The 27,842-nt window shown below is 41.9% G+C and overlaps 1 protein-coding gene across 6 annotated transcripts in view; it reads left to right on the top strand.

The window, feature by feature from the left end:
• The window catches only part of KIF14 (kinesin family member 14), a 51,766-nt gene that overhangs the window by 12,544 nt on the left and 11,380 nt on the right, over window positions 1-27,842 (top strand). For all 6 annotated transcript variants that reach the window (XM_082615497.1, XM_082615500.1, XM_082615495.1 and 3 more), the window contains 17 exons: window positions 619-649; window positions 1,064-1,171; window positions 2,309-2,425; window positions 3,216-3,331; window positions 4,627-4,799; window positions 5,769-5,916; window positions 6,209-6,272; window positions 6,863-7,047; window positions 10,044-10,146; window positions 10,976-11,136; window positions 13,853-14,000; window positions 14,391-14,543; window positions 15,813-15,939; window positions 17,921-18,014; window positions 18,537-18,666; window positions 21,622-21,722; window positions 25,402-25,496. In XM_082615497.1, the coding sequence (XP_082471623.1) occupies window positions 619-649; window positions 1,064-1,171; window positions 2,309-2,425; window positions 3,216-3,331; window positions 4,627-4,799; window positions 5,769-5,916; window positions 6,209-6,272; window positions 6,863-7,047; window positions 10,044-10,146; window positions 10,976-11,136; window positions 13,853-14,000; window positions 14,391-14,543; window positions 15,813-15,939; window positions 17,921-18,014; window positions 18,537-18,666; window positions 21,622-21,722; window positions 25,402-25,496 (2,054 nt within the window). The remainder of the gene's footprint in view (window positions 1-618; window positions 650-1,063; window positions 1,172-2,308; window positions 2,426-3,215; window positions 3,332-4,626; window positions 4,800-5,768; window positions 5,917-6,208; window positions 6,273-6,862; window positions 7,048-10,043; window positions 10,147-10,975; window positions 11,137-13,852; window positions 14,001-14,390; window positions 14,544-15,812; window positions 15,940-17,920; window positions 18,015-18,536; window positions 18,667-21,621; window positions 21,723-25,401; window positions 25,497-27,842) is intronic.

The raw sequence follows: 27,842 nt of genomic DNA, 5'->3' as shown, positions 1-27,842 counted from the left end.
CATAGTTGCTCTGCGGCATGTGGGATCTTCCCGGACCAGGGCTCGAACCCGTGTCCCCTGCATTGGCAGGTGGATTCTTAACCATTGTGCCACCAGGGAAGTCCCAAATGCTTTCTTAAAGGAAAAGAGAAGTGGCTAGAAAAAATTCAGCTCCATTTAGTAAATCTGGGATTGTGCTGAGACCCATACACACCCGCACTACCACACCCATATATATGTGTACCTATACGTATACCTGTACCTCTACCTACGCCTAACCACACCCATATATACAGGTACCTATACCTATGCCTTTGCCTATACATATTGGTTAAAGTTTATCTTTTGGTCTCACGACTTAGACTTGGATAGTACAATGTTAAGATGCTAAGGTGCTTCATCATATTAAGAAAAATCATACTTCTTAACATTTGTTAAAATGAAAACATTATTTTATTACCTACCTTTTAGAATGGAGAAAATGAAAGATTCTGTAAGAATCAGTATAATAATACCTATGGCTTATTCCACTGTGGTATTCATGGAGTAATTATGTGGTTGAAAGGTGGCTGATGTTTTATAAGAACAGGAGTGTGATCATGAGTAAAACTGATTTTGTCCTTTGCTTTTGTGAAATAGGAATGTTGTCAGCTCTTACTCTGATATCCAGGTAAGGTCCATTGTAATTGATCTTCTCTCCACTAGATAGAAAGCTCAGAGTCATAAATATTCATAAGAATATTTCCCCTGACTTGCTATTTGCATAAATAAAAGGTTAATTTATAAGGAACTGATTTTGTTTTTGTAAACTTTAAGCAAAAGAATTACTCTTATAAACTAAAAATTTAAATCGATCATGTCAGTTTAGAGTTATAGGAATAGCCTTTTAAAGATATTATTTCCTCATTCAAATTTCTATGACAGAAAAAAAATAGACACTGGGAATGCAAATTCTTAAATAAGCATGTGTTAATATTTTTATTTTATAAGCTGGTTATAAATGTGTATATATATGTGCTCGCTTTACTTTGCTCGGGTGAGCCCCTGTCTGCAGGCCTGACCTCCTTCTCTCCTTTCTCACTAGATTTGGCTGGAACTGGGAAATAAGAGGAAGGCAACTGCGGCCACTGGCATGAATGATAAGAGCTCCCGCTCTCACTCCGTGTTCACCCTGGTGATGACCCAGACCAAGGTACTGTGCTGTTGAGTAATCTCTTAGGTAAGATGGTCACTATATTCAAGGTTCATGCTTTCCTTATTTTCTCCTTTATTTTTTTATTTTTATCATCTGTATTGGAGTATAATTGCTTTACAATGGTGTGTTAGTTTCTGCTTTATAACAAAGTGAATCAGCGATATGCATACATATATCCCTATATCCCCTCCTTCTTGCATCTCCCTCCCTCCCCCCCTCCCTATCCCACCCATCTAGGTGGTCACAAAGCACCGAGCTGATCTCCCTGTCCTATGCGGCTGCTTCTTCTTCCCACTAGCTATCTGTTTTATGTTTGGTAGTGTATATATGTCCATGCCATTCTCTTACTTCTTTAAATCAAAGGTAAAAGTCCAATCATATAAATATATAACATAATTGGATTTTAGGACATATACACAGTAACACTGAGTGGCATATACAGGAGTATGTTTTTCTCACTGTTTTAAAAATCGATAATGTGATTATTAACTTATGATATTGATATTGTCATATCAATACGTGATAATATATTATCAACAATACGTGATAATTGTACAGTATTTGAAAAAACATATCAGAAAGTAAAAGGTTTTAAATAATTCAGCCGTAGGGTTCCACTGCTCAAATGAAGCCCCTCTAAAGAGTTTGGTATATAATCTTTCAGTTGTTTTACAATCACGCATAAACAAATTTACAAAATCTGTAACAATTTTATACTATTAAAATTACTTGCAAAATATTATTATTCACAGCTACATAATTTTCCTTTGACTGTTAAAATTCCTCAAATTTTTTTCTGCTGTTGGACATTTATGTTGCTTTTAAATGCTTTGCTACTTCAGGGCTGGGATGAACAGCACCTTTGTACATTAAGCCTTTTTTCTATCTGTGGCCGTTTCCTTAATATAATTGTGTAGTTATGGGTTTAGCCCTTTAAAGTCATTCCTTTTATTTTGCGTAGTCTGAGCACTGCTCAATATGTTCTTATAAGTTGTCACAGATTCAAGAAGGGATAGCTTTCAAAAATAAGTGAGTGGTTTGTAATCTTGTCTAACTTTCCGTTTTGCAGACTTATATTGATGGCAAGTCGTAAAAGAACTTATGATGTGTTATTTTAATGTCCTTTTGTCCCAGACAGAATTTGTGGAAGGGGAAGAGCTGGATCACAGAATTCGGAGCCACATAAACCTGGTGGACCTGGCGGGCAGTGAGCGCTGTTCCCAGACCCAGACGAGCGGGGAGCGGCTGAAGGTAAGGGTGAGCCCTCACGCTAGGGAGCTCAGTCCTGGGCACTGTTTTTAGGAGATTACTGGCTAAGCACATAATCTTTTTTTTTTTTTTTTAAATATATAAATTTATTTATTTATTTATGGCTATGTTGGGTCTTCATGCTGCGCGTGGGCTTTCTCTAGTTGCGGCGAGCGGGGGCCACTCTTCGTTGTGGTGTGCGGGCTTCTCACTGTGGTGGCTTCTCTTGTTGAGGAGCACAGGCTCTAGAGCACAGGCTCAGTAGTTGGGGCACACAGCCTCAGTAGTTGTGGCTCGCAGGCTCAGTAGTTGTGGCTCGTGGGCTCTAGAGTGCAAGCTCAGTAGTTGTGGCTCGCAGGCTCAGTAGTTGTGGCTCGTGGGCTCTAGAGTGCAGGCTCAGTAGTTGTGGCTCGTGGGCTCTAGAACGCAGGCTCAGTAGTTGTGGCACACAGACTCAGTTGTTCCGCAGCATGTGGGATCTTCCCGGACCAGGGCTTGGACCCGTGTTCCCTGCACTGGCAGGCGGTATTCCTAACCACTGTGCCACCAGGGAAGTCCCTCTCTGTCCCTGCACTTTATAGACTGTGTTGCTGAGACTTAAAGAGGAACACGTAGTTCTTGGTTATATGATTGCTTCTCAGAGTCAATCAGTAAATTTTGAGTCTGAAGAAAGTTGGTCGTTTATGGAAGAAAGTATTTCCTCAGTAATTATATGAAGGAAGAAATATATTTTGTGAAATACATTTATTACTGAGCAGTTGCTTTCAATTAAAATGTTTGATCTTGTCCCCAGGAAGGCGTGAGTATTAACAAGTCCCTGCTGACCCTGGGAAAGGTCATATCCGCGCTCTCCGAGCAGGCCAGCGGGAGGAGAACGTTCATTCCTTACCGCGAGTCTGTCCTCACATGGCAAGTAGCTTTTGGAGTATAAGGAATTGTACAAAATAGAGTGAGTCCTGCGGGGGAAAAGCGCATAGACTGACTTCCTGTGACTCTGGAACAGAGCAGTGGTGAGCGGTGCGGATTCCAGAGCCAGGCTACCTGGACGTGATCTCAGCTGTGCTTCCTACACACTGTGTGACTTCGGGCAAATCACTTAATAGTCCTCCAGCCTGTTTCCTCGTCTGTGAAATGGGGATGACATCAATACCTGTCCTTTAGGGTTGTAATGAGGGTCAAATGGTGAATGAACTATTATTAGTACCTGATGTTTGAGCATATGTGGTATCACCACACACGTTACTATGTGAGTGAAGTGAAGTTTAGCACACACTGGCTGGCAGGTAGGTGTTCAAAAAGTATCTTCATTAATGAACATGGATTTAACTTCAGATGTATTACATTCAGATTACATCTGTATTGATTTAATACCCAATTCTGATAGGGACTGCGTCACTGTTGACAGCAGTGTATCGTTATATTTGACTTATTATATTATAATTGCCACCTCAAAACCTGTAAGGGAACAATCTGATTTTTTTAATGCCTTTTGAAAATTAAGAGTAACTTTTGAAAGTTAGGAATAATTCTCTCTGCATTCATAAATACAGAGTTTTTAGTCTCATGATCTTTTTCCTTCTAAAATAAGGCTTTTGCATATAATAGAAAACAAAAGCTGTGTTTATATGTTCATCCATCATTTTCTGCACTTTTGAGCAGCTCCTTTGAAGGGCTCTGGTGACCCTGGAAATGCAGGGGTGACCAGACACACGGTCCCGTCCCTAAAGTAGCTCACAGTCTAGTATGGGGAGAGGGATTTTACTAAATATTGGAGAGTTAACCATATTTTAAAATCTTCGCACAGACTATCGCTTCACAAAACAATATAAAAAGTGTGAGACGAGGGACTTTGCCCGTTAGTCCAGTGGTTAAGACTCGGCGCTCTCACTGCTGAGGGCCAGGGTTCAATCCCTGGTCAGAGAACTAGAATTCCACAAGCTGTGCAGCCAAAATAAATAAATGAAAAGTGTGAGATGAAATAAAGTGCTCAGAGATCTAAAAATAGCTACAAATACCAAACAATTCTAACTGGTGTCTGAATGAGGAGCGTAACACTGCGTCACGTGTCCCAGTGGTCTGCGTTGTGCTCTCTAGGTAGTTGTCGTCTGCGTCACGTGCCCCGGTTGGTCTGCGTTGTGCTCTCTACGTACTTGTCATGAGGTCATTGTAGAAGCAAAGTCTAATTGTGATTGTTTTCCTTGAAGGCTGCTGAAGGAAAGTCTGAGTGGAAATTCCAAAACGTCAATGATCGCCACGGTCAGCCCGGCGGCCAGCAGTGTGGAGGAGACCCTGAGCACGCTGAGGTACGCCACCCAGGCCCGGCTGATAGTCAACGCCGCCAGGGTCAATGAGGACGTGAGCGCCAAGTTGATCAGAGGTCAGCGGTTCCCTACAGACTTAAAGATTATCTTGCGAGAGTTTAGTCTCAGATATTCATTTCAGTGATGAAAATATGCAGTTTAAGGAAGTTAAAGATTTTTCTCTCATACTTGTGTAATAGCTCCTAGCCATCATTCCACACTGATGAGGAAGGCGGATGGAAGGACGGCAGGAAAGAGAGTAATGGGGAACAGTCAGAAAAAGCTGGGAAATGGGGTGGGTGAAGGGGAAAGAGCCAGCGTAGGAAACCCTCTAGGGACTGAGTCGTGCGCCTGTGCAGCTCAGGGACAATAATGTCCTTTACTTTTCCTCTCGTGACCTTTCCGCCGTTGTCTGTCTCTCACCTCTGCTTCTGCTTAGTTCATTGACCCAGAGGCTGTTTGGTCCTGGGTTTCTAGCCCGGGCCTCCCTTCGTCAATGCTCAGTCCTCCTTCTCTTGCCCGCCTGCTCAGGGATCTTGCAGAAGGTGAATAGATCCCTCAGAGGTGTGGGCCAGAGGAGGATGGATGTGCCGTCTCGTGCTCCATCTTTTCCTGTATGGATCCCCTCTTGTTTACAAATGGGACCATTTTCATTAAAAATAAGTATTCTGAATCCCAGCTTGGCAAACCTGTCATCTTTATCTAACAGGTCTTTATGAGTATGGTTTGCCTGGGGCAGTCCTGCTTCATGGCTGTCATCCCAGTGTGATGAATGGTGCCCCCGGTCCTTCTCAAAGGTGTCGCTCTTTGGATGATACGTTACGTGGCCACACTGCTTATGAGGGAGGGAAATTCATTAATAGGGGAGCAGTTTTTCAGGTAAAGGTTAGGTAGAGATTTGTAGGTAAAGTAAAATTTCTGCAAGTATTCTGTTTTACTTAGTATTTCAAACTTCAAATAAAATAGAAGATTGGAGGGTTATGTCTAGTGTGGGAATTACTATATATCAAATGTTATTAACCATGCATCTTTCTACAAATATTTAGACTTGAAAGCAGAAATTGAAAAGTTAAAAGCTGCTCAAAGAAACAGTCAGAACATTGACCCTGAGCGATATAGGCTCTGTCGGCAAGAAATAACATCCTTGAGAATGAAGCTGTATCAGCAGGAGAGAGACATGGCAGAAATGCAAAGGTGGGCTCTGGTCACTACCTTAGATGCTGTGGATGTTGCCTGGAATCACTGGACTGGCTTGGGGCAAGGGTTGGGAGAGGGGGAGGCGGGTGGAGGTGGGGACGGGAGGCTGAGCAGGTGCCAGAGTCTGCCTTTATCCCTGCCTTCCCTGTGAATAGAGCAGCTTATCCCCAGACCGTTACGTTTTAAATATTCCCAAGTGGTTTCCTCATCTCAGTTGATTGTCTCTTGATTCTCAGTCTTATAAATCGGGATATTTTTAACTCTTAAACTCTCGTTTGTCTTTGGTAAGAATGTGGAAAGAAAAACTTGAACAAGCTGAAAAAAGAAAACTTCAAGTAACAAAGGAGTTACAGGTATCGTTTCAACTTTCTAAACTGATTTGAAAATTTGCAAAGAAATGTGACAGTAAATATACAGATGTAATTTCTCACATTCCAGGCCAAGGAATTTGTTTTATCCTGTGGGAAGTGGGAAATCATTGAAAGTGTTTGACCAGGGAATCGACATTTTGAGAATTAGTTCAGAATTACTTTGGTGTAGGGTGTAAGCAGGACTGAAACCAAGAGGGACTGTTGGCAGGGCGGTCAGAAGGCTGCCTCAGTGGTTCAGGCGGGAGGTGCTACGGGTCTGAACCAAGGTGATGCCCGTGGAGACGCAGCGGCAGGACCGGACCTGCTGTGGACGTCGGTGGGTGAGATCAGGCACATGTGGTGATGCTGGGTTGAGCCGTGAGTGGGCTGAGGATGGTGTCAGGACAGAGGGCCAGCGTCTTCCTGGGAGTCTAAGAAGTATGGTGGTCACACTTACGGGGAAGTCGCGAGGAGAGGGTCTAAGAGACCGTTAATTGAGTCCCACATGCCGTGACTTTAATGTTTAATGTTCTAGGGGATCTAACAGTTTCATGCTTGTGATTAAAGTTAGTTTTTTTTCTGACTTCTACTAGAAAGCAGGAATTACATTTCAAATGGACAACCATTTGCCAAACCTGGTCAATCTCAATGAAGACCCTCAGCTGTCGGAGATACTGTTATATATGATAAAAGAGGGAACAACTACAGTCGGAAAGTATAAACCAGGCTCGAGCCATGACATTCAGTTGTCAGGGGTGCTGATCGCCGACGAGCACTGGTACGTTCCTCCCCGGTAGTTTTCCAGATCTTGATGGCTTGTGGTTTCCTTCACGTGAGGCATTCACTCACACTGATGCTTTGGTGTAAGTCTTCGAATGCATCTTTTAGCCAGGAAAAACAGACAATCTGAGTGTTTTGTAAGGATGGCAGGTCAGTTACTCTCAATATGAGATATGATGTAGTATCGCTCTATCAGCAGTTATCCCTCAGCCAGTAGATCTAAACTTCTATCCATCATCTATGGCAGGATTTTTGATTGGATTGACAAATTTTAAAATTTGTTCATATGAATTGAATGATACTGTGTTGTTAGGGTGATAGTACATGTAAACTGTTGTAGCTCCACAGTGTGTTTTCATGATTTATCCATGTTGATGCTCTCTCATTTTTCCGCTGTTAAGTATCCTGTCGTACGAGTTTACCTGTCTGCTTGGCTGGTAGACGTTTGGGTGGTGTCTCATGTTTCGCTCCCCCAGTACTGCTGTGAGCGCTCTTGGATGCGTCTCCTGGTACAAACGGGCAGGGCTTCTCTGGAGCAAGTTTCATAAACTGAGGTAGGGCCCTCGGGGCAGCTGCTAGGAGCCTGGGCGGCCAGGCCTTTCTGTTTGCCCCACTGTGCTGTGTGAGTCTGATGACTTTTCTGTTACCCTATAATGATCATTTTAAAGTTTGGGAATCACTCTTAAGTTGTGTGTCTGGGAGCAGAGATATCACGCTGTAGCATATGCGCATATTCACCTTTATGAGGTAATTTCAGATTGTTTTCCAGAATGGTTGGCAATTCTGCCGCCATTGGCTCTGAGGTACCTGTCGCCCCACATCCTTGCCAACCCTTAGCACTGTCGGGTGGATGTGAAATGGCATCTCGTGGGGGATGCGTTTTGCATTTCCTTGACTAATCCTATTCACCTATTCTTTGGCCATTTTTGTTTGCTCTTCTGTAACTTGCCTGTTCATGTCTTTTGTCCATTTTTCGATTGTATTGCTTTTTTTTCATAATCTGTAGGAGTTTTAAAATATATTTTGGTGGCCCAGCTTTTGTGGGTTTCATGTGTTGTAAATATCTTTTCTCCAGTGTGTGGCTCATCGTTTCACTCTCTTATGGTGCCTTTTGATGGATCAAAGTTCTTAGTTAGTATAGTACATAAGTCAGTCTTTTCCTTTATGGTTGTCAATTTTTGTGTCTTGTTTAAGAAATCATTTCTACACTGAGGTCGTAGAGACAGTCACCTAAATTATCTTCTAAATGTTTTGAAATTTTGCCTTCACATTTAAGTCCTTAAGTTGTAGGGAATTTTTTGTTGGATGTGAAGTAGGGATCTAAATTCATTTATTTTCCACATGAATAACCAATTCTACCAGTACCATATATTAAATAACATATGACTTTTTTTGTGACCTGCAGTGTTCATACAAAAAATTTCCAAATATACAGAGTGTGTTTTGCCACTAATATTGCACATCCTCAGGTACTTGAGCTCCATGATGTCTTGGTACCTGGCGTGGCACGGCTCCTTGATCCTCAGATCCTCTTGCTCTTCTGTTAATTAACCATTTTCTATAACAAATAAACCCAGAATTATTTACACTTGTAGCAAAGATACAGAACATGCCCCCAAAGAGTTGAGAGTCCAGGGGGACCAGGAAGTCCCCCACTCGCCTGGCACTTGGTGTTTCCCCTTTTAGTACACGGATAGGTGTTTGTCTCACTCTCTGGACCGTGAACTTCACGAGAGCAGTTTTCGTGTCTGTCTTCACTGATGACATACCTGGCACGTGGGGCTCAGTGGACAGAGGAGCCCCTGTACCCATCAGTGTATATTAACATTAGGTGGGTCTTAGCTACTTAGTGCTTAAAAGTAAAGAAAGAGAAGGAAAGTTCACCGCTAGCTTTGAGCCCTAAAGAGAAGCTACTTAGAGGGCTCTGGCCTTGACGAGTGATGGAGATAAAGGAGAGGATGTCTTATGTTGACGGAACGATTCAGGTCAAGGAGAGAAGCTGATGTTAAGGCAAATCCAGGTGGGGTTCTTACGGAAAATAGTGGTGGATCAGGGGGTTGGTGGTTGAAGCCCGATGGGCGGTGGGAGGGAGCAGAATGCTACGGCCAAGGGCTTTTGATGGCAGACCAGGTAGAGCTGGGAGGGCGGAGGCGTCCGAACAAGCAGACCTTGTTTAAACCTTTACGGGGTTAGGACACTAGGCTGGCGGGAGGGTGAGCTGTTCTTCCCAAGTCCTCTTCTCTGGGTGCTCAAGTTCAGCTGTCGTTCTTTACCTGTAGATCTCGGAGCCTTGTCTGGAGCTAGAGGTTTTGTTTGGGGCTCAGCTTTTGCTACAGTTTTCTCTTTCTTTCTGTCCAGTTAATCCAAAGATAATTGGATTTTGGAGTTTCTTTCCTATTTTCTGAATAAAAAGACTCAAAAGGATATATAGCATTTATAGCTGATTTTCAACAGTATCATCTTATCGTCAGAGTTAATTAGATGTCCAAGGAGTGTGCTTTTATCTCCATGCTTTTCCTTCCTCTGTATTACCCCTCTTTTCATGGGAGAAAAATGTTGTTTGTCCCATTATTAAAACTCATAAATAAAACCAGGAAGTTAGAAAAGTAAAACATAAAAATACTTAAAACTCTTCCATTCATAAATAAACCACTGTCGGTATTTTAGTGTATTTTCCTTTAATGTTTGTGATTTTTTTTTTTTTCCATTTCTGGGGAAGAGGGGTTGGTATTTTTTTAAGTAGTTTTAATCAAAATACGTACAATGAAAATTTTTCCCACCACTGGTGGATAGAATTGCTAGAGAAGCCAGGCTTTTTCACCAAACCTTCAAAATCTAATTGAAGGAAGATAAGAGAGTTCTAAGTCATTATGGTCACAAACTGATATGAACCTTAGCACTAAGGGGATAACCCAAGGAGGATTATCTGCATTGCCTTTTGCTTACTAGTTAGTCTGTCCTGTAGTTGTAACAATGTGCATCCTGTCTTCACAGCACCGTCAACAATTTTAATGGGACAGTGAGTATCATCCCAGCTGGGGAAGCAAAGACATATGTAAATGGAAGACTTATTTTGGAACCCACGGTATTACATCATGTAAGTTGGCTGCTGCCAAGATGTGAGAAATTGTTTGACTTTGGGCAAGTGATCTAGTTTTTTTGAGCCCGGTTCTGTCCTCTGTAAGATCAGTAGTGAACGGGATGAGGGACTTTCTGGTTCTAACGTTCTCTTATTTCACGAATTGCCTGCCTTTGCGCAGAGACCGCAGTTCTGTTATGGTGGGTGGACCAGCCCCCAAGGAGCTGTCCACCAGCAGCAGCATTATGTGTCCCGGGAAGAACTGGGCTTTGGAATCAGGCCAGACAGGGTCGAAGCCCTGGCCCCGCCACTTGCCATATGACCGTTGAAAAGTTATTAAGCTCGGAGTGATTGCATGTCACCCACGTCAGGACACTTTTGAGAGCCCTTGAATAATTACATCAGGAGAACAGGCGTGAACTATTCTGTCGCAGGCAAAGCAAGACATATGGTCACTTGGTATATATCCTGTCTTTCAGGAGGGGTAAGGGAGGAGTAGGTGAAAGAATTCATGCATAGTTCTCAATACAGTGTCTGCAGACAGTGAGCTCAGTGTGAGCTTATCACTGTTACTGTTAAGCTCTGTGCTCTATTAGTTTCCTCATTCATTCCTAAAATTGGGATAATAACATGCATAGTTGTGAGACGTCAGTGAGATGATATATGTGTAGAGTGTCAGATGCAATTCTTGGCCTGTAGGGAGCATTTCATAAATGTTAGCTGCTGTGATTTTTATGCTTATCATTAGTGATACTAGACTGTATTGAATTGTTGAACATGAGGATTTGTCCCACGGAATATTTTGGCTCAGACTCACCTCAAGGAGTAAATTTTTTGTGTGCTTTAGGGTGATCGGGTGGTTCTCGGTGGCGATCATTATTTTAGATTTAATCATCCCGTGGAAGTCCAGAAAGGGGAAAGACTGCCCAGTAGAGATACTCTTGTGAGTGAGGGTCCAAGAGACTTTGAATCTGCAAAAAATGACTTGCTCTTGGCACAGAGATTACAGTAAGTATTTTTGTTGGTGTGAAACAGTAAGTACACGGGAGAGGGCTGTGCAGGGCCTTAATCGGGTTGTCCTGACTGCACTCGTTAACTCTTTGGGTGCCGATTTCTAGTGACATGATCTTTCCTCTTCTGTGTGCATTCACTCAACAAACAAACTTAGCTCCTACGCTGGAGGAATTCGTCTTCTCATGGGGCTGACGGACAGACAGACAGAGTGCCCTGACAGAGCCCTGCACCGTGTGGAGCTCCTGGGGTGACTCCTGCCCTGACCAGGGGTCAGCGAAGGTCTCGTGAGGAGATGTCCCCTGGGAGGGAGTCAGCCAGGGGAAGCCTGGGGAGTGGACCTTTATTTACTTTTCCTTTTTTGCCCCAGTTTTAGCTGAGGCAATATTGTAGGAGTTCTGATTTAAGCAGGATCCCTGTAAAATAAATGGCAAGTAACACAGAAATAAAATGCTAAAGCATTTGGACTTTATCTTAAAGGTTATGGGGTCATAAGAGAATTTTAAGGAGACGTGAGACAGACATGATGGGGATTCCATTTGCAGAATGGTGACTGTGGCCCAGGTCTGGAGGGTGGAGGGCAGTGGAGCCGGGTCCCGGGCTGCAGTGCAGTGGAGGCTGTGGGGTGAGACAGGCATCTCGGGGTCACGGGGAGAGAAATATCCGCACAGAGGGTGGAGGCGGGGGTGGCAAGGATGACCGGGGTGGGCCACACGATCCCTGCTTTGTCACCTTTTCAAAAGTCTGAGCTTGCTTTGCCCTCTTTTTCTTTTTTTTTTAAAGTTGTGGTGCAAGATACATAGCATAAAATTCACCTCTTTAGCCATTTTTAAGTGTGTAGTTCAGTGGTGTTAAGTACATTCACAGTGTTGTGAAGCCTCAACCATATTCTGTCTCCAGAACTTTCTCATCACCCAACTGGGCCTCTGTACCCACTGAGCAATGGCTACCCCCTCCCCCCAGGCCCTGGTAGCCATTAGGTCCTCTTTCTTTTGACATTCTTACTCTTATTTATTTATTTATTCATTCATTCATTCATTCATTCATTCATGGATGCCTTGGGTCTTTGTTGCTGCGCGCGGGCTTTCTCTAGCCATGGTGAGCAGGGAGCAGGGGCCACTCTTCGCTGCGGTGCGCAGGCTTCTCACTGCAGTGGCCTCTCCCGTTGCGGAGCACGGGCTCTAGGCGCACGGGCTTCAGTAGTTGTGGCTCGTGGGCTCAGTAGTTGTGGCTTGCGGTCTCCAGAGCGCAGGCTCAGTAGTTGTGGCGCATGGGCTTAATGGCTCTGCAGCATGTGGGATCCTCCCGGACCAGGGCTCAAACCCGTGTCCCCTGCCTTCGCAGGCGGATTCTCAATCATTGCGCCACCAGGGAAGCCCTGACATTCTTATTCTAATTCAGTAAAATTGGGTACGGAAATTTTATGCAGTACAATTGTTAAAGCGTCGAGTTTTGTTGAGAAGAAAGAAGCTTTTAGTTTTCTGTAATCACCAGTCCTTTTCCTCCCCACACAGTGAAAGGTAATTTAATATTTTGACTTCTCAAAATGTCTAAGTGTTACCTGAAAACTGGGTTCACCTCTTGGTGGGTGTCGAGCCAAAAGACACAACCAGGCCAAAGATCAGGAGAAGGAAGGATTTATTACTTGCATCAAGTGAGGAAAGCATGGGAAACTTTGCCAAAGCCGTGCTTCCCCAACAGTAAGACTGGGGAGGTTTTAAGCTAAGGGCACATGCGTGTTCATGAAGGGGCCTGAGCAAAGGAGAAGTCAGCATAGAATCAGGGCAAAGACAGAGTCCAGGCTTCAGTTGACTGAAGTCACGGGGGTCACAGAGGGTCAACATCTCCATCCCTGAGGTTCCCGTTGACCTGGTGGCTGAGCTTCAGGCTAATCTTCACCATTGACTCAGAGCTGCGAGTCTTCGCAACTGGTGTCTTATCTTTGCTGTTTTTGCTTCTCTTGCCTGACAACACTTGTTCTTTTGTTCCCTTGAGATCATTGGTTTCTGAGGCCTGTTCAAGGGCAAGCACTGTGTCCAGGCTCAGACCACAAAACGGCTCAGGCCAAACATGGCTTCTTTTCTGTCAAGAAAGCCCCGCCTGGTTATCTCTCTGGGGGACCCCCCACCCTGTCTGCTTACAAAATTATTATAGATGATTGGAAAAATATGGTGCAATCTCTGCTTTATCGGCTCATGTATCATGCTTTTAGAGGCATTTCAATATATCCCTAATCTGTGACCTAACCGTGAATTGAAAGATAATGATATGAAATAATTTTTGCCCTAACCATTGTTAGTTTAACATAAAATGCCCGTATTTTGTGTTTACGACAATGTTAACTATAATATTTACTGCAGTGTTCACTGTAACATAATTATGTTATAACTATATATTTTATATTTTTATGTAAGTTAAAACATTCTTATATAGTTTAAGCATTAGAAAAACATATTTGCTTAAATATCGAGCATCTGCAATAGTAATTAAGTTAGAAATAAGCAAGTTTTCAACCTTTCATGTTTTGTTTGTGTAAACAATTCTAGAGCTAATAAACATTTCAGAATGCTATTGACAGAGTGTCAGAAATGAAGTTTTGAGATTTGAACTTTTGTTTAATTTAAAACATCTTAATATGATTAAGAACTATTATAGCATATGAAGAATTCCTGACAGAGTACCCTGTAACTATTGAATATTTTGCTCCTTGTAGACTTGAAGCAGAAATAAAGGAGGCGCAGTTGAAAGCAAAGGAAGAAATGATGCAGGGAATCCAGATCGTGAAAGAAATGGCTCAGCAAGAGCTTTCCTCTCAAAAAGCTGCCTACGAAAGCAAAATAAAAGTCCTGGAAGCAGAACTGGTAAGAGGTGGAGCTGTTTTCTTTCTCCGCCGGTGCAGGGCCCCGGGGGAGCGTCAGAGGGGACATCAAGGCTGCTACAGGCGGCGGGGAGAAGCAGAGAGGCCCTGTCCCCCAGCCCTCGGGCCATGGCCCTCCTGTTTGCTGGCAGTCCTGCTTCCCAGAAGCCCATCTGGAGGGCAGCGCTCTGAAGGGTTTGGCTAGTGATGGTTGTTTTCAGTTGGGTTAGTCAACCTGGATGGGGTGGAGAAGCACTGGGGCACCTTTTCGATCTGTGAGTCAATTTCTTGTGCATTGATTTTTAAAAAGGGACTTTTGTACCTTTTTGGTGTCATTTTTGAAGAATTGCTCTGTATCTTTGCCCTATTTATTTCTTATTATTGTATGTCAAAGAAAGAAGAATGTGAAAGAAAGAAGATACAGGAAATAAATAACCAAAAGGCTAATTACAAAATTGAGGAACTAGAAAAGACAAAGCAGCGTTTTGAACAGGAAATATATGTCAACAAAAAGCGGTTAGAAATGGAGACTTTGGCTACGAAACAGGTAATTTCATTTTATAGCTAGTCTGAGCTATCCTGAGGAAAAGCTGGATTTTCTTTTCCTTTAAAGAGCTTATGGTCTCTTGACGGGCGATGGCCGAATCCAGGTCTGCAGGTGAGGAGGGTCCTCCTGCCTGAAAGCCTCTGTCCTCACGACGTGCTCACACGTTATCCCACAGATCTTTTCAAAGGGACACAGCTGTCGTTTCCAGCGAGTTCCAGTCGAGCGTTCTCTTTCCCTGCGTCCACAGCGACCCTGTGGTCAGTCATGCCGAACGACGTGAGGAGTGAGGTGCTGCTAGGGCATGGCATACAGAAGGAGGGACGGCTCAGCTCCTGGACCGGTTACAGCCCGGTGCCAGGGTGGAAAGAGCAGCAAGCAGGCCGTGTGCCCGCTGAGTCCTCAGGGAACCGCCTCAGCCTTGGGAGCTCAGGCGCTGACTTCCCTCATCTCTGAGCACGGAGGCATCTTTCCAGGGCAGCTCACGGTGGCTCTCCGGGGCTGGAGCAGCAGCCTCAGCATCGCCTGGTAGACGTGCAGATCTCGGTCCATCCAGAACTGCTGAATCGCATCCTCTGGGGTGGGGCCGGAATCCCTTCTAACCCGCCCTGGAGGGGGGCCCTGAATCCCGAAGGGAGAGCCCCTGCTTTTATCTCTGCTGCGACTTCTTAACATCTTCAAGTTTTACTCTCAAATGGCAGTTTTCCTTCTTTTCTTCCTAAGTTTATGGTGGGGTTGTGGGTAGAGGAAGATACTCGCAGTAACCCCAGAGTACCGGTACTATAAAATGGTGAGAATACATATATTAGCCGATTCTAGAGCATGGAGGGGCCAGTGAACCACTCCGGAGGGTTTTAAGAGAAAAACAGACGTGTTTAAACCTTGAAACAGTTATCATTAGTGGGCTGTTATAAGGCTTATTTGTATCAAGTGAGGTTTTTAGGTGTATTTTTAATTTAACTTTTTAATTTAGTCAACAAATTCTTGAGTAGTGTTTTTCCTTTTTTTGTTTTTTGTCTGAAGGTTTTTATGCTCCTAGCCATGGGGAGAAAAAGATTAATCTATGTTATCAAAAATTCCTAATGATTTTGTTGTGGGGAAAAAAATCATTTTATAAAGATACTTTATAAATCATTTTTAAAAGCCTTTATGCTTAATAAAACACGTACTGTGAAATGAGAATTATGTAGTGTATTACCATTGTCAGTCTGGTTTTCTAATTTCTCTCTTTGCACGTTCGTGTACGGCTCCACGTGAATGAATATCAATTAGGCTTTAGAAGACCACAGGATCCGCCATGCAAGAATTCTGGAAGCTTTAGAAACCGAGAAACAAAGGATTGCCAAGGAAGTACAAATTCTACAGCAAAATCAGAGTAATAGGGATAAAACTTTCACAAGTGAGTATAGGACGATTTTAGCAGGTATTTTCTAAAGTTATGTATGTTATTTCATACAATTAGTAAAATGTTAATTATCTTTGTATATTCAAAAATTTTTTTCTAGATGTTGCTGACTTCTCTGGCTCTAGATAAATTTGTATGAATGATTGTTTTTAGGATATTCACTTTTTAGAATATTTAGTTATATAAGCAAATAGTAAACAGAATTCCAAGTATTTTTTAATGTGTATTATGCTTTTTAAAATGTCTTACTCTAATCCTTAATTCTTATTTTATAAGAATTATTAATCTGAGTTGTGCTTAATCATTGCATACTTCGTTTTCTTTCTCACTTGAAAGTTGTTATTTTTTTGTACATTTCTACATTCCTGTGTAGAGCACAGCATTTTTTCCCAAATATTTATTGATTTATTTGGCCGTGCCGGGCGGCTTGTGCCATCTTAGTTCCCAACCAGGGATCAAACCCAGGCCCCGGCAGTGAAAGCACAGTGTCCTAACCACTGGACCGCCAGGGAATTCCCCAAACACAGGATGTTTAATGTAAACTTTCTTTTTTTAATTATAGAAAGTTTCAAATAAACTACGAAAGCAGAGAGATTACTACAGTAAACTCTTCCATACTCATCATCCATCTTCAACAGTTACCCACACATGTTCAGTTTTGTTCCAGCCATGCTCAATCCCCCCACCCCCCTGGACTATTCTGAAGCAAGTCCCAGACATCCCATCACTTGATCTGTAAATACTTCACTGTGTATCTCCAAGTTAGATAAGAACTCTCTTTTCTCTCTTTCTCTGTCACTCTTTGAAGCATAACTCTGATATTATTATTACACCTAAAAATATTAATAATAATTTCTTACACATCAAATATCTAGTCCCTATTCAAATTTTGTGGACTATTTCATAATTTTTAAAATACATTCGGTTTGTTTGAATCAGGATACAAATGTGGTCCACACCCTGCATTTGCTAGATGTGCCTTTTAAGTCTCTTTTAATCTGTCAGCTGGCTCTTCCTTCTTCTCTCTCTGTCCCCTTGTAATTCATGTATTGAAGGAGCCAGGTTCTCTACCTGTAGAGTTTCGCAGATTCTGGGTTTGCTGACTGTATGTCCAGGCTGTCGCTTAGCTGGCTCCTGTGCCTCTACATACCCTGCAAAGAACCTGTCATCCAGGTTCAGTGTTTTAGCAAGAATACTTGGTAGTTGTGCCGTATACTTTCCATAACTTCTGTTTTTAAATTACCTTGAAACTGTTACATCTGTTGTGAGAGATAAGAACATTGTATTAATACATGTTTTTATTCCTCTTAGGTCCTAAAACAGTACTGTGTAATGAATACTTGATTTTTTTTATCCACATGAACAATGAATTTCACTCTTCCAAAAAAATGTTTTTAATGGAATGCTGGTTATAAGTTTGACTGAACAATATAGAAAATGTTTATGATAAAATCTTAAATTTGAATTAGGAGCGTGGAATTGTGGACTGAAAGTGTTATGTCCTAATATATCTCTGTTTCTGTCTTTATCTATCTATCTATCTATTTTTTAAATTTCAGGCAAAATAAAAAAGGACTGTGATTCTATTTAAGTTAAGGCTGTAGTATACTTTACCTAATACTTTAAATAAATTAGAAGTTAGGAAAAAAAGAAATTAGAAAAAAAAATCTTTAAAAATATTAGAAGGAAAATCAGCATCTTTGGCATTTCCTTGTTTACAAAACCCATATCCTCTCTCTGTGAACTTCAGTTTTCTTCCATGCCTCCACAGGTGAAAGACCTCATTTTGTATGAAGAATATTTTATTTCACCAGTGAGGCTTGAAGAAAAGTTACTGAGTTATCACCTTCACCTTCTGTGATGTATCGTTAAAACCATTCGTTTGAAGTCAGTTTTTTCTCAGGACGTATTGTGCCTGGTGGTGTGTTAGTGCTCACATACGTGTTCTGAATCTTCTCTGTGTGCTCTCTGCTAGTTCAGCCCAGTTGGAGCTCCATGAAACTCTCCGTGATGATTCAGGAAGCCAATACCATCAGCAACAAGTTAAAAAAGAATTATGTTTTTGGCAGGTGAGTGATTATCTTATTTGTAAAGTAATTTGTTGTTTTAAACTAGTCACGCTTCACGCTTCATGTGATTTTTTTCTGTTTTAGTTTCTCTAAGGACATGGTATCCTACATGCCTGTCCAGGAGCAAGCGGGTGTCATAATCCCCAGGGGCACTGCCAGATTCCCCTCTCAGAGCTCACTCTGGAGTGAAAAAGGCTTTCAGCAATTAACATACTCGTATATTTTATAAACAGAATAATTTTAGATGTTTTAGGAATTCACTAATTTTCTTTTGAGTTGAGAATTTATAATATTCCACATTTTAAAAGGAATATACAATATTAGAACTTTTAAGAAATTATTATATAAGAAGTTATTTTAATATAGTATATACTAGACATGATTATTAGTATAACAAAAATACTTAACTATGGAGAGATTTAATCAGTGGTCTGAATTTTTATGGGAGTCATTCTAATTCGGAAAACTCTAGGTTATGTATGTTTTAGGAGAAGCATTTTTTTTCTTTGGTTTTTCTTTCAGACATGTATCAGATAAAGGAAGTAGTTCTGACACTTGTATTCAGGTTCGTAACCTGCAACTAGGGGTCTCAACTGTCTGGAGTCTGGAAAAGTTTGAGTCTAAGCTTGCGGCAATGAAAGAACTTTACGAGGTTTGGAATATTATTAAAATCTCTATAAACTTTTTGAAATAAAAATATTATATGTAAAAACTTACAGGATTCTGCCAGATTATAACGTTAATGCTTGAATTGTATACTGGAAAAATGAAAATAAACTAAATAGTGGACTTCCCTGGTGGCGCAGTGGTTGAGAGTCCACCTGCCGACGCAGGGGACATGGGTTCGTGCCCCGGTCTGGGAGGATCCCACATGTCGCGGAGCGGCTGGACCCGTGAGCCATGGCCGCTGAGCCTGCACGTCTGGAGCCTGTGCTCCTCGGCGGGAGAGGCCACAACAGTGAGAGGCCCGCGTACCGCAAAAAAAACCCCAAAAAACCCAACTAAATAGTTAACTCAATCTAGAAAAGAATAAACCTAAACCAAAGGAGAATAAATGAAGGAATCATTAAAAATAAAAGTAATAATTGACAAATTAGAATTAATAAACTCAGGCTTTGGCTCTTTGAAAAGATGAACATGTGATTTTAGGAACGGACATATAGCATTTAAATAAAGATCTCAAGCATTTTAAAATTGTATTACATTTTTATGTAAATAAGTTTAATAAGTAAGCTAATAAGTTTAATAATTTTCTAGAAAGTAAAGATTTTTCTAGAAAAAGAGAAATTATGAAAGTTGATTTAATAGGTGACTAACCAAGCAATAAATTGAAAAATTTGTCAATGAACTAACCTGAAAAAAAAATTGGTGAAAAAAAAAAAGATGCTGATCCCAGTCAATTTCATAGGTAAGCAGTTTTGAACCTCCAAAAAACAGACAAATCCTGTTACATTTAAACTATTCTAGAATGTAGCAAAGAATAGAAAGTGTCACAGTTACGACGCTAGAATAACTGATTACAGTCAAAACAAACAAAACCCACAAAAACTGAAAAGATAATTCAAAAGAGAATTACAAACCAATCTTAATATGAACACAGCTATAAAAATCCTGAAAGAAATGTTAGTAAGTCAAACCCAAGGTTGTATTTAGAGAATACTTATACCATGATTAAGTAGGGTTAATTCCAGGAATGGAATGCAAGGTATATTCACAATAGCAAATACAGAAAGGCTGAAGGGAATCATACAAAAGCACTGACAGTTTACCTCTAAATGATGGGTTTGCAAGTGGTTAAAATTTTTTTTTGTTTGTTTATATGTATTAATAACTTCCAGATTTTCTACAATGAATGTGAATTGCTTGTGTAATTAGAAAAACAAAAAACTGTATTGAGGTCATTTGATAATTCTTGCCTTGACATATACATTAAAATCTGATGGGTGAGTTACCGTACATTCCTACTTTCAACCGTTTGTTGCAATATTCTTTACTTATTTTTCCATTTAGTTATATTATTCCTGAATCAATCTCTATATTTATTTTGCTAGTACTTTAATTGGTATTGCTTTAAATATTTAAATTAAAATATAGATTATTATCATGATCAATATATTCAACCAGGAAGTGATTGAATCTTTTATGAGAAATAATTCATAATAATTTATTCCACAGTTAATATTGACCAGATATCGCTTTAAGCATTTTATAGTTATTGGTTAATGTATTCATTTCCAAAAATACTGATTCATTAAATTAATATTTTGTGTCAAAGCTAATTCAAATTTGTCTTTGTTTTTTTAAATTTTTTTATTATATATTTTTTAACATCTTTATTGGACTATAATTGCTTTACAATGGTGTGTTAATTTGTGCTTTATAACAAAGTGAATCAGTTATACATATACATATGTTCCCATATCTCTTCCCTCTTGTGTCTCCCTCCCACCCACCCTCCCTATCCCACCCCTCTAGGTGGTCACAAAGCACCGAGCTGATCTCTCTGTGCTATGCGGCTGCTTCCCACTAGCTATCTAGTTTACGTTTGGTAGCGTATATATGTCCATGCCACTCTCTCACTTTGTCACAGCTTACCCTTCCCCCTCCCCATATCCTCAAGTCCATTCTCTAGTAGGTCTGTGTCTTTATTCCCATCTTACCCCTAGGTTCTTCATGACATTTTTTTTTATCTTAGATTTCATATATATGTGTTAGCATACGGTATTTGTCTTTCTCTTTCTGACTTACTTCACTCTGTATGACAGACTCTAGGTCCGTCCACCTCACGACAGATAACTCAATTTCGTTTCTTTTTATGCCTGAGTCATATTCCATTGTATATATGTGCCACATCTTCTTTATCCATTCATCTGATGATGGACACTTAGGTTGCTTCCATGTCCTGGCTATTGTAAATAGAGCTGCAATGAACATTGGGGTACAGGACTCTTTTTGAATTATGGTTTTCTCAGGGTATATGCCCAGCAGCGGGATTGCTGGGTCGTATGGTAATTCTAATTTTAGTTTTTTAAGGAACCTCCATACTGTTCTCCATAGCGGCCGTACCAATTCACATTCCCACCAACAGCCCAAGAGGATTCCCTTTTCTCCACACCCTCTCCAGCATTTATTGTCTGTAGACTTTTTGATGGTGGCCATTCTGACCGGTGTGAGGTGACACGGTTTTGATTTGCGTTTCTCTAATGATCAGTGGTGTTGAGCCGTCACGTGTTTGTTGCCGTCTGTACGTCTTCTCTGGAGAAACGTCTATTTAGGTCCCCGTAATGTTGTCAGATTTATTCCTTTTTTTTTTCTCCTGAGGATGCTATTGTTTTTATTTTCTCTATGTTTTCTAAATCACGTTTATTATTTCTGAATTATTTAATGATTTCTGTTGCTTTTGTTAGTAGATCTCTTTTAATATAATTCCTAGTGTCATGTGATCTTTAAAAATTTTATCAGGAATGCGATTTTTTTACTTTTAACATTATCTAGATAATCTATAATTTTGTGAATTTTATAAATGCAACAAGGTAAACATTTTTCCCTTAGTTGCTAAACATTTTTAACCCATAATTACTAGAAACTATATATTTAATTTTCTTAGGGCCATTGTAGTAACAAGGGTGAAGATGTGTTTTGCGACCCTGAAGATGAATGGGAACCCGACATCACAAATGTTCCAGTGTCTTCATTTTCCAGAAGGAGGTGAGGACATTTGTGTTACTGGCTTTCTTCCTTCTCAAAAGAACTGTCTCCTGTCATGGTGGATATCTGGGAAGGGAACCCAGTATGTCCCTGATCAAATTACAGCACTTAGGGCATTACATTGTTTATATTCAGTTAGAATACGAAGAAATAGCCTCAGTGTTTTACCATATAAGTTTTAAGAGCAACTTAGACTGGCATAAACCTAATTTCCTATAAAGATGAACCGTGTTTATTACTTTACCCTTTCTCAAAAACCTGGCATATCCTATGATATTTTATTGTAAGTTATAGAGTTTGAAATGCCATTAAGTTAGTATGAGCACCTCAGAACACTAAATCACGGTGATCAAGGACTTCTGTACATGATAGATGTTGCTTATTAACTAAAATATGCAACACTCAGCGCCAGTGGACGCTGCCCCTGCTCACGCCCCTGTGCTTAGGTTACAGAGAAGCGAACGCTGAAGTAGCAAGGCCTTCGTCCTGGGACTTGGTTAGCCCCTTGGTTTGGTTTTTGAACAGGACTGCTGGCTGCCATGTCCTGAGGATACAGGGATAAGTACAGAATATTCCCTGCCCTCCGAGACCCGGCGTGGAGGAACACTGGGGCAGGGCAAGTTGATGAAGACCTGACCCGAGGCTGGGGAGGGGCTGCAGAGGAGGGTAGGTCTACGGGCATCCGCGAGGCAGGATCACGGGCCTCGGTGGCTGGTGTGGGGTGACAGTGATGCGGGGCTGCAGGCGGGTCCTGGCCGAGTGACTAGGGGAGGGTGGGGTTCCCTGAGGTGGACGGTAGGGAGGCTATTTTGGACGCGGTGAGTTTGAGGTTCCTGGGGGTCATCCAGGTGTACACTGAGGTCTAAGACTTTGTAGAAGGGATTCGGGAATTTTCAGGAGGTCAAGGTCAGTGGCGTTTCATCCAGCAGAAGCATCACCATAGATAGAACATGTACCGAATGCATGCTGGGCAGAGCCTCATTCACCGCAGAACTGCTGCTGTCCTTAACCCCAGTTTACAGGCGAAGTAACTAAGGATTTAGAGAAGGATCTTGTCCAGAGTCACCAGGCTCTCTGTCGCAGAGGGAGGAACAGCGAGTTTCGGGTTAAATGTAGTCTCAGCTTCATCGCCTTCAGCGCAGCTCAGAGTCCGTTTGGGTTTCTAAACCTCCTTAGGCCTCTCTTGGTTTTGACCTTGCTTATTTTAAACTCATTTGTATAAACTCTCCTCAAAAAGGTGGAACTACGTAATTACCTGTGACTTTTGCTTTATTTCCTGCATTCTAGCTGCTAAGCTAGAGTAAGAAGCAGCCAAGATGTCGCACTCGTGTTATATGTTAGGTACATGGCAGCTTGGATCTCAAGCTGAAGGAAACACAGAGCGTGTGCTTTAAACAGACTCTGGGCTCCTTGAGTGGATCCGTTGCAGCCTTGTGCTGTGCAGAGTCACGGGTCCCACCGAGTCCTGAGGCCTCGTCCTGGCCCCATGTGACCGGGGGCCCAGGGCAGGATGTCTCGGGGCTTCAGTTTTCTCACCTGTGAGCTGGAGACAGGACAGGGTCGTCCCTGAGGAGCAGCTGCTTCTCTGGTGACCACTGTGGTCTCTGACACGGGACCGACGACACTGATGATGCAGTGCTGCTGGGAGGCTTTGAGATCCAACCTTGTCCGTGGCTGCTCTGTAAGTGGCAGTTCTTGTTGTCAGGCACCTAATATGTACTGAATAACATGAAATCTTGGGATACAGAGAGGATATGATTTCTGATCCAATTCCAGTGAAAAGATAAGTGATACCTTCAGGTGATTTGTCCCGAGGACTTCAAAACAGAGGTGGGCTCTGGCACTAAAATGAGCTAACTCGTCCTGGGGTGGAATTGGGCGGCTGGGGCCTGGGACACTTACACCAGCCCAGAGTGGCATAAGCCTCCCAGAATTCAAACCAGACCTACAGATTCATGAGATGTGGTTTATAAATTCCTTTAGATTTAAAAATTGCTGATTTCTTATTGTTTTATTATAAACACGTATAAGTTTTGTGTACTTAGACGTGTGGATCAAATATGAGCATTAAGAATTAACATGAAAGTTTTATCCTATTGAAGGTTAGTAATTTACATCTTAAATCCCGCTGACTTTTAGGTTAATAATTAGGGAATCAACAGAAACTTAAATCGTTACTGAAAAATCAAAACAGCATTTTCTAAGGTTTCGAAATCAGGTGTTTTCATTTGGCAGAGATGTTTTTGAAAACTTCTGTCATTTAAAAGTATCATTTTTTTAAAAACATGGATTGCTCTTGGTCAGGAGCCTTGTGTATGAAGTTTCAGCCTTGTAAGAATGTTTATGACAGAATTGCACACTCTGAGAATGCCTGAAGGTAATGGACTCTTAATTATGGAGCTTCTAGGCAATGATGTGCCACGCTTGTTCTGCGGTGAAATAGACCAGTTTGTTGGCATATAAATTTTGATATGTGCTGTTGACAGTTAAAAGTAAAATTTCCCCCGATGTTAAGTAAAAATTCTTTGAAAGGAATGTGACAAGCATTTTTTAATTTGAGTTTAAACATTGTTTAACTACAGTCGTGTTGAAAGAATACGTTTTCCTAGTTCAGACTTAATGGGATAATGGACGCTTTTCTTTTCGCTACTAAGTAAAAAAACTGTAACCTGTGAGAATTGATATTTTCTCTCCCTGTTGTCAGTCATAATTCTGTGTTTCTCTCGTAGGAATTCATGGGGAAATTTTATATTTGAAACATTTAGGCGACTACAGATAGAATGCTTTTGTTTAACCATCTTTTCAACAAACAGCGTTTTTCTGTGGGTGGCCACCAGTAGAGAGGCTCCAGTTAAGGAGAAGCCTTCAAAGGTCCCGCTGGACTGAGGTCTGGGGGCTGGAGCTGGGCTTTGGAAAGTTGGTCCGTGGGTGGTGATGCGTCCTTCCCGTCACACCCCAGGGGGAACCTCCTGCCTTGTGCCGCTGCTGCGCTTCCCGGTGCCGTGCTCTTCGCCCTGGGCAGCAGATATTTGCTTGAATGTATTGACCTGGATCATTTCCCTGCTTAAAACCCTTCCCAGGATAACTTGCTCAGGATCAATGCACGCTCCCTTAGCTGGCATCCGAGGTCGGCCCCAGGCTCGCTCCGGGGGCCCTCCCGGCTCTGGGGCCGAGTCCTTTCCCCCGAGCGCCTCCGCAGCCCTCCGTGCCCTCATGACTTCCTGTGGACCGTAAGCTCCGTGAGCCCAGAAGCCCCGTTTGCCGTGTCTTAACCACAGTGTCCGGAGCCTGTGAATAGTAGGACAGCTGACCCTCGAACAGCATGGGTTTTCAGTAGTAAACACGACAGGATTGGGGTTGGCTGAGCCTGCAGATGTGGAGGAACGTCGTGTGCCGAGGGCTGACTGTGCGCCCCTAATGCCCGCGCCCCTAATCCCCGCCTCGTCCACGGGTCAGCTGTACATTTGTTCTATTCAGTTAAGTAACTGTAGGGTTAGACTAGTACCTGAAAATAGTAAATTCCTGTTCGATGAACCAAATTAATTTAACCCTTGATGAAAATATTTCCATGGAAAACATTCTCGTGGATGTCCTTTCTCTTTGGAGAATTTAAAACTGTGTCCTTCGCATTTTCCCACGTGGAGTGTAACTGCCAACCTTACGGTTTCTGTTTTTCCAGGAGCAGGACTCTGATGAAGAACAGGAGGGTTTCTGGCTGTCTGCACGGCATAGAGGCCCACGCGGTCCAGGATTTGCATTCTTCACGCTCATCAGGTACTTTTTTCATCAGACTTTGTTGTTTACTGGGAATAGCACCAAGTCTTGTCTCTGCCACTATCTTGTTTCCTGTTCTTGTGCAAATCATTTCATCTCCTGGAAGCTTCCATTTCCTCTGTAAACAGGGCGGACCGGAGACCCCTCCCACTTCTGAAACTCTGTGCTCTGTGATGTATTCCAAGCCTTTAGTTGAGTGACTAGTTCAAATGTGGAAGACGTGTGTTTGTTCAAAAATGTATGAGGATATTGTTTTCTTCTAAGTGAAAAAAAGGCAAAGTGTAGAAGATTATGTATTACAGGATATCGTATGTGTGAGGAGGAGAAAAAAGATGTATACAAACATGCTTATAAATGAATATGCTCTCCCTGAAAGCGCTGGTTTGTCCAGGGCACTTGGGGGATGGGACGGGACAGGAAGGAAGACGTCCTTTTCACAGCATATCCTTCGTTTTCTTCTGAATTTTATATAATATGCATGATTTGTCTAAAGCTACTTTAATTTTTAAAAGTTTAAAAGAAAAAGTTATAGGAATTATCCCACTGAATAATTATTTTATGCCAATATTGACTATGTTAATTTTCATAAGAAGAGGGGATACACTGTAATTTATATGTGTAAGTACCTGTAATAATTAAAATTATTGCCTGGTAACAGCAGACTACTGCACAGCAATAGAAAAGAACCACTGATTCATACAACAACCCAGATGAATCCCAAAACCCTATGTTGAGTGGAAGAAACTAGATGATAACGAGTACATTCCATATGATTCTATTTATAGGAAGTTCAAAAATAGGCAAAACTAATCTATCGTGACAGAAGCTGAGTACTTCAGGTAGAATGGTGGGTCATGAGGGAGCCTGCTGGAAAGCGGTGATGGGCGTGTTGCACGTGCTGATCTGAGCGGAAGTTATGTGGGGTCCACGTATGTAAAGACAAGCTGCACACTTAAGATGTGCACGGCTTGCACTTTACAGAATGTCACTTGTGCCTGAATAAATGGAGTTTTAAAATTACTCTGTAATGTAATAGTCTTATTTTGATAAAGGTGTCAGTGGAATATGAGTAGCCATGAAAGAAATTGTATCTCATCTTGCCTTTAAAATAAAGACACTAGGGTTTCGTTTTTTTTTAATCATAAAATTATCTTTTAGGAAGATAATTATTATCCTACTACTACTTGTTTAATATAGACTTTATGTTTACCAGCAAAATAAAAGTTTCTCTATCTGTGGTAGCAACTTATTTATTCAGTATTATTTGAGAGTAAGATGTTTTACAAAGGTACCTTTTCCAGATAACTAAACCTGTTTCGAGGGTTTTTTTTTTTTTAATTGAAATATAGTTGATTTACATCATTGTGTTAGCTTCAGGTGTTCAAGGGTCATTTTTTAAGGCCCTTTTTAAAAATTAAGATACAAGGGGAAGTCAGACGTATAAGAGGTCTTTGCTTGTTTGCAGTTTTCAGAGAGGGAGCTGGAAACCCACGTGTGCATTTAGTGCGAACCTGCCCGGGGGGCTGCGAGGTCAGGGAGGACAGGCCTGCCAGCTTCGGAAAGTCGAGCCAGTGTCTGAACCTCTCACCTTAGGGGCCGTATTTCGAAACTAGATTTTTACAAGTCTTTCTGACATGCTGATGCTGGATTTGGGGATGCATTCTTTTTTTTTTTTTTTTTTGCGATACGCGGGCCTCTCACTGTTGTGGCCTCTCCCGTTGCAGAGCACAGGCTCCGGACGCGCAGCCTCAGCGGCCATGGCTCACGGGCCCAGCCGCTCCGCCGCATGTGGGCTCTTCCCGGACGAGGGCACGAACCCGCGTCCCCTGCCTGCATCAGCAGGCGGACTCTCAACCACTGCGCCACCAGGGAAGCCCCATCGGCTCTCGCATCTTAGTAGCCCCCACCTGGTGCCTGTATTTCACTCTGCTTTTTCGTTGGCTGTTTCTAATGGCTTACGGAGTACAGCAGAAAACTAATCGTGCATATTAAGCGAGAAGCCTGCTCACGGGTTAGCGTTCCGGGGTCAAGTTATCTCCAGAGGCGCCAAATGAGCTCTTTCAAGTTTTCCGTTTACCTCTGGTTTGGACGGCGCTTCGAAAATCATGCTGAGAGTCTGTCTCCCCAAGATGTGATAGATAACTGTAGACAGCTGTTTGGCTTTCACCTCTTTTGGTGGCAGGATACCTAGAGCAGGGGCTGCGACAGGAAGAGCTGCCGAGAGATCTTCCTTCTAATGTCGTTTGCTCTATTACTGCCTGCTTTTCCAGCTTATAAATTAATTAAGCTTATTTTACTTACATTTAATGTGTTTATATTATTTTATGCAACTGCCATTGTTTTCAC

This window comes from Mesoplodon mirus, assembly GCF_964341445.2.
Source record: "Mesoplodon mirus genome assembly, chromosome: 3".
NCBI lineage: Eukaryota > Metazoa > Chordata > Mammalia > Artiodactyla > Ziphiidae > Mesoplodon > Mesoplodon mirus.
The sequence above is the reverse complement of the archived record's forward strand: the minus strand, read 5'-3'. Positions and strand labels throughout refer to the sequence as shown.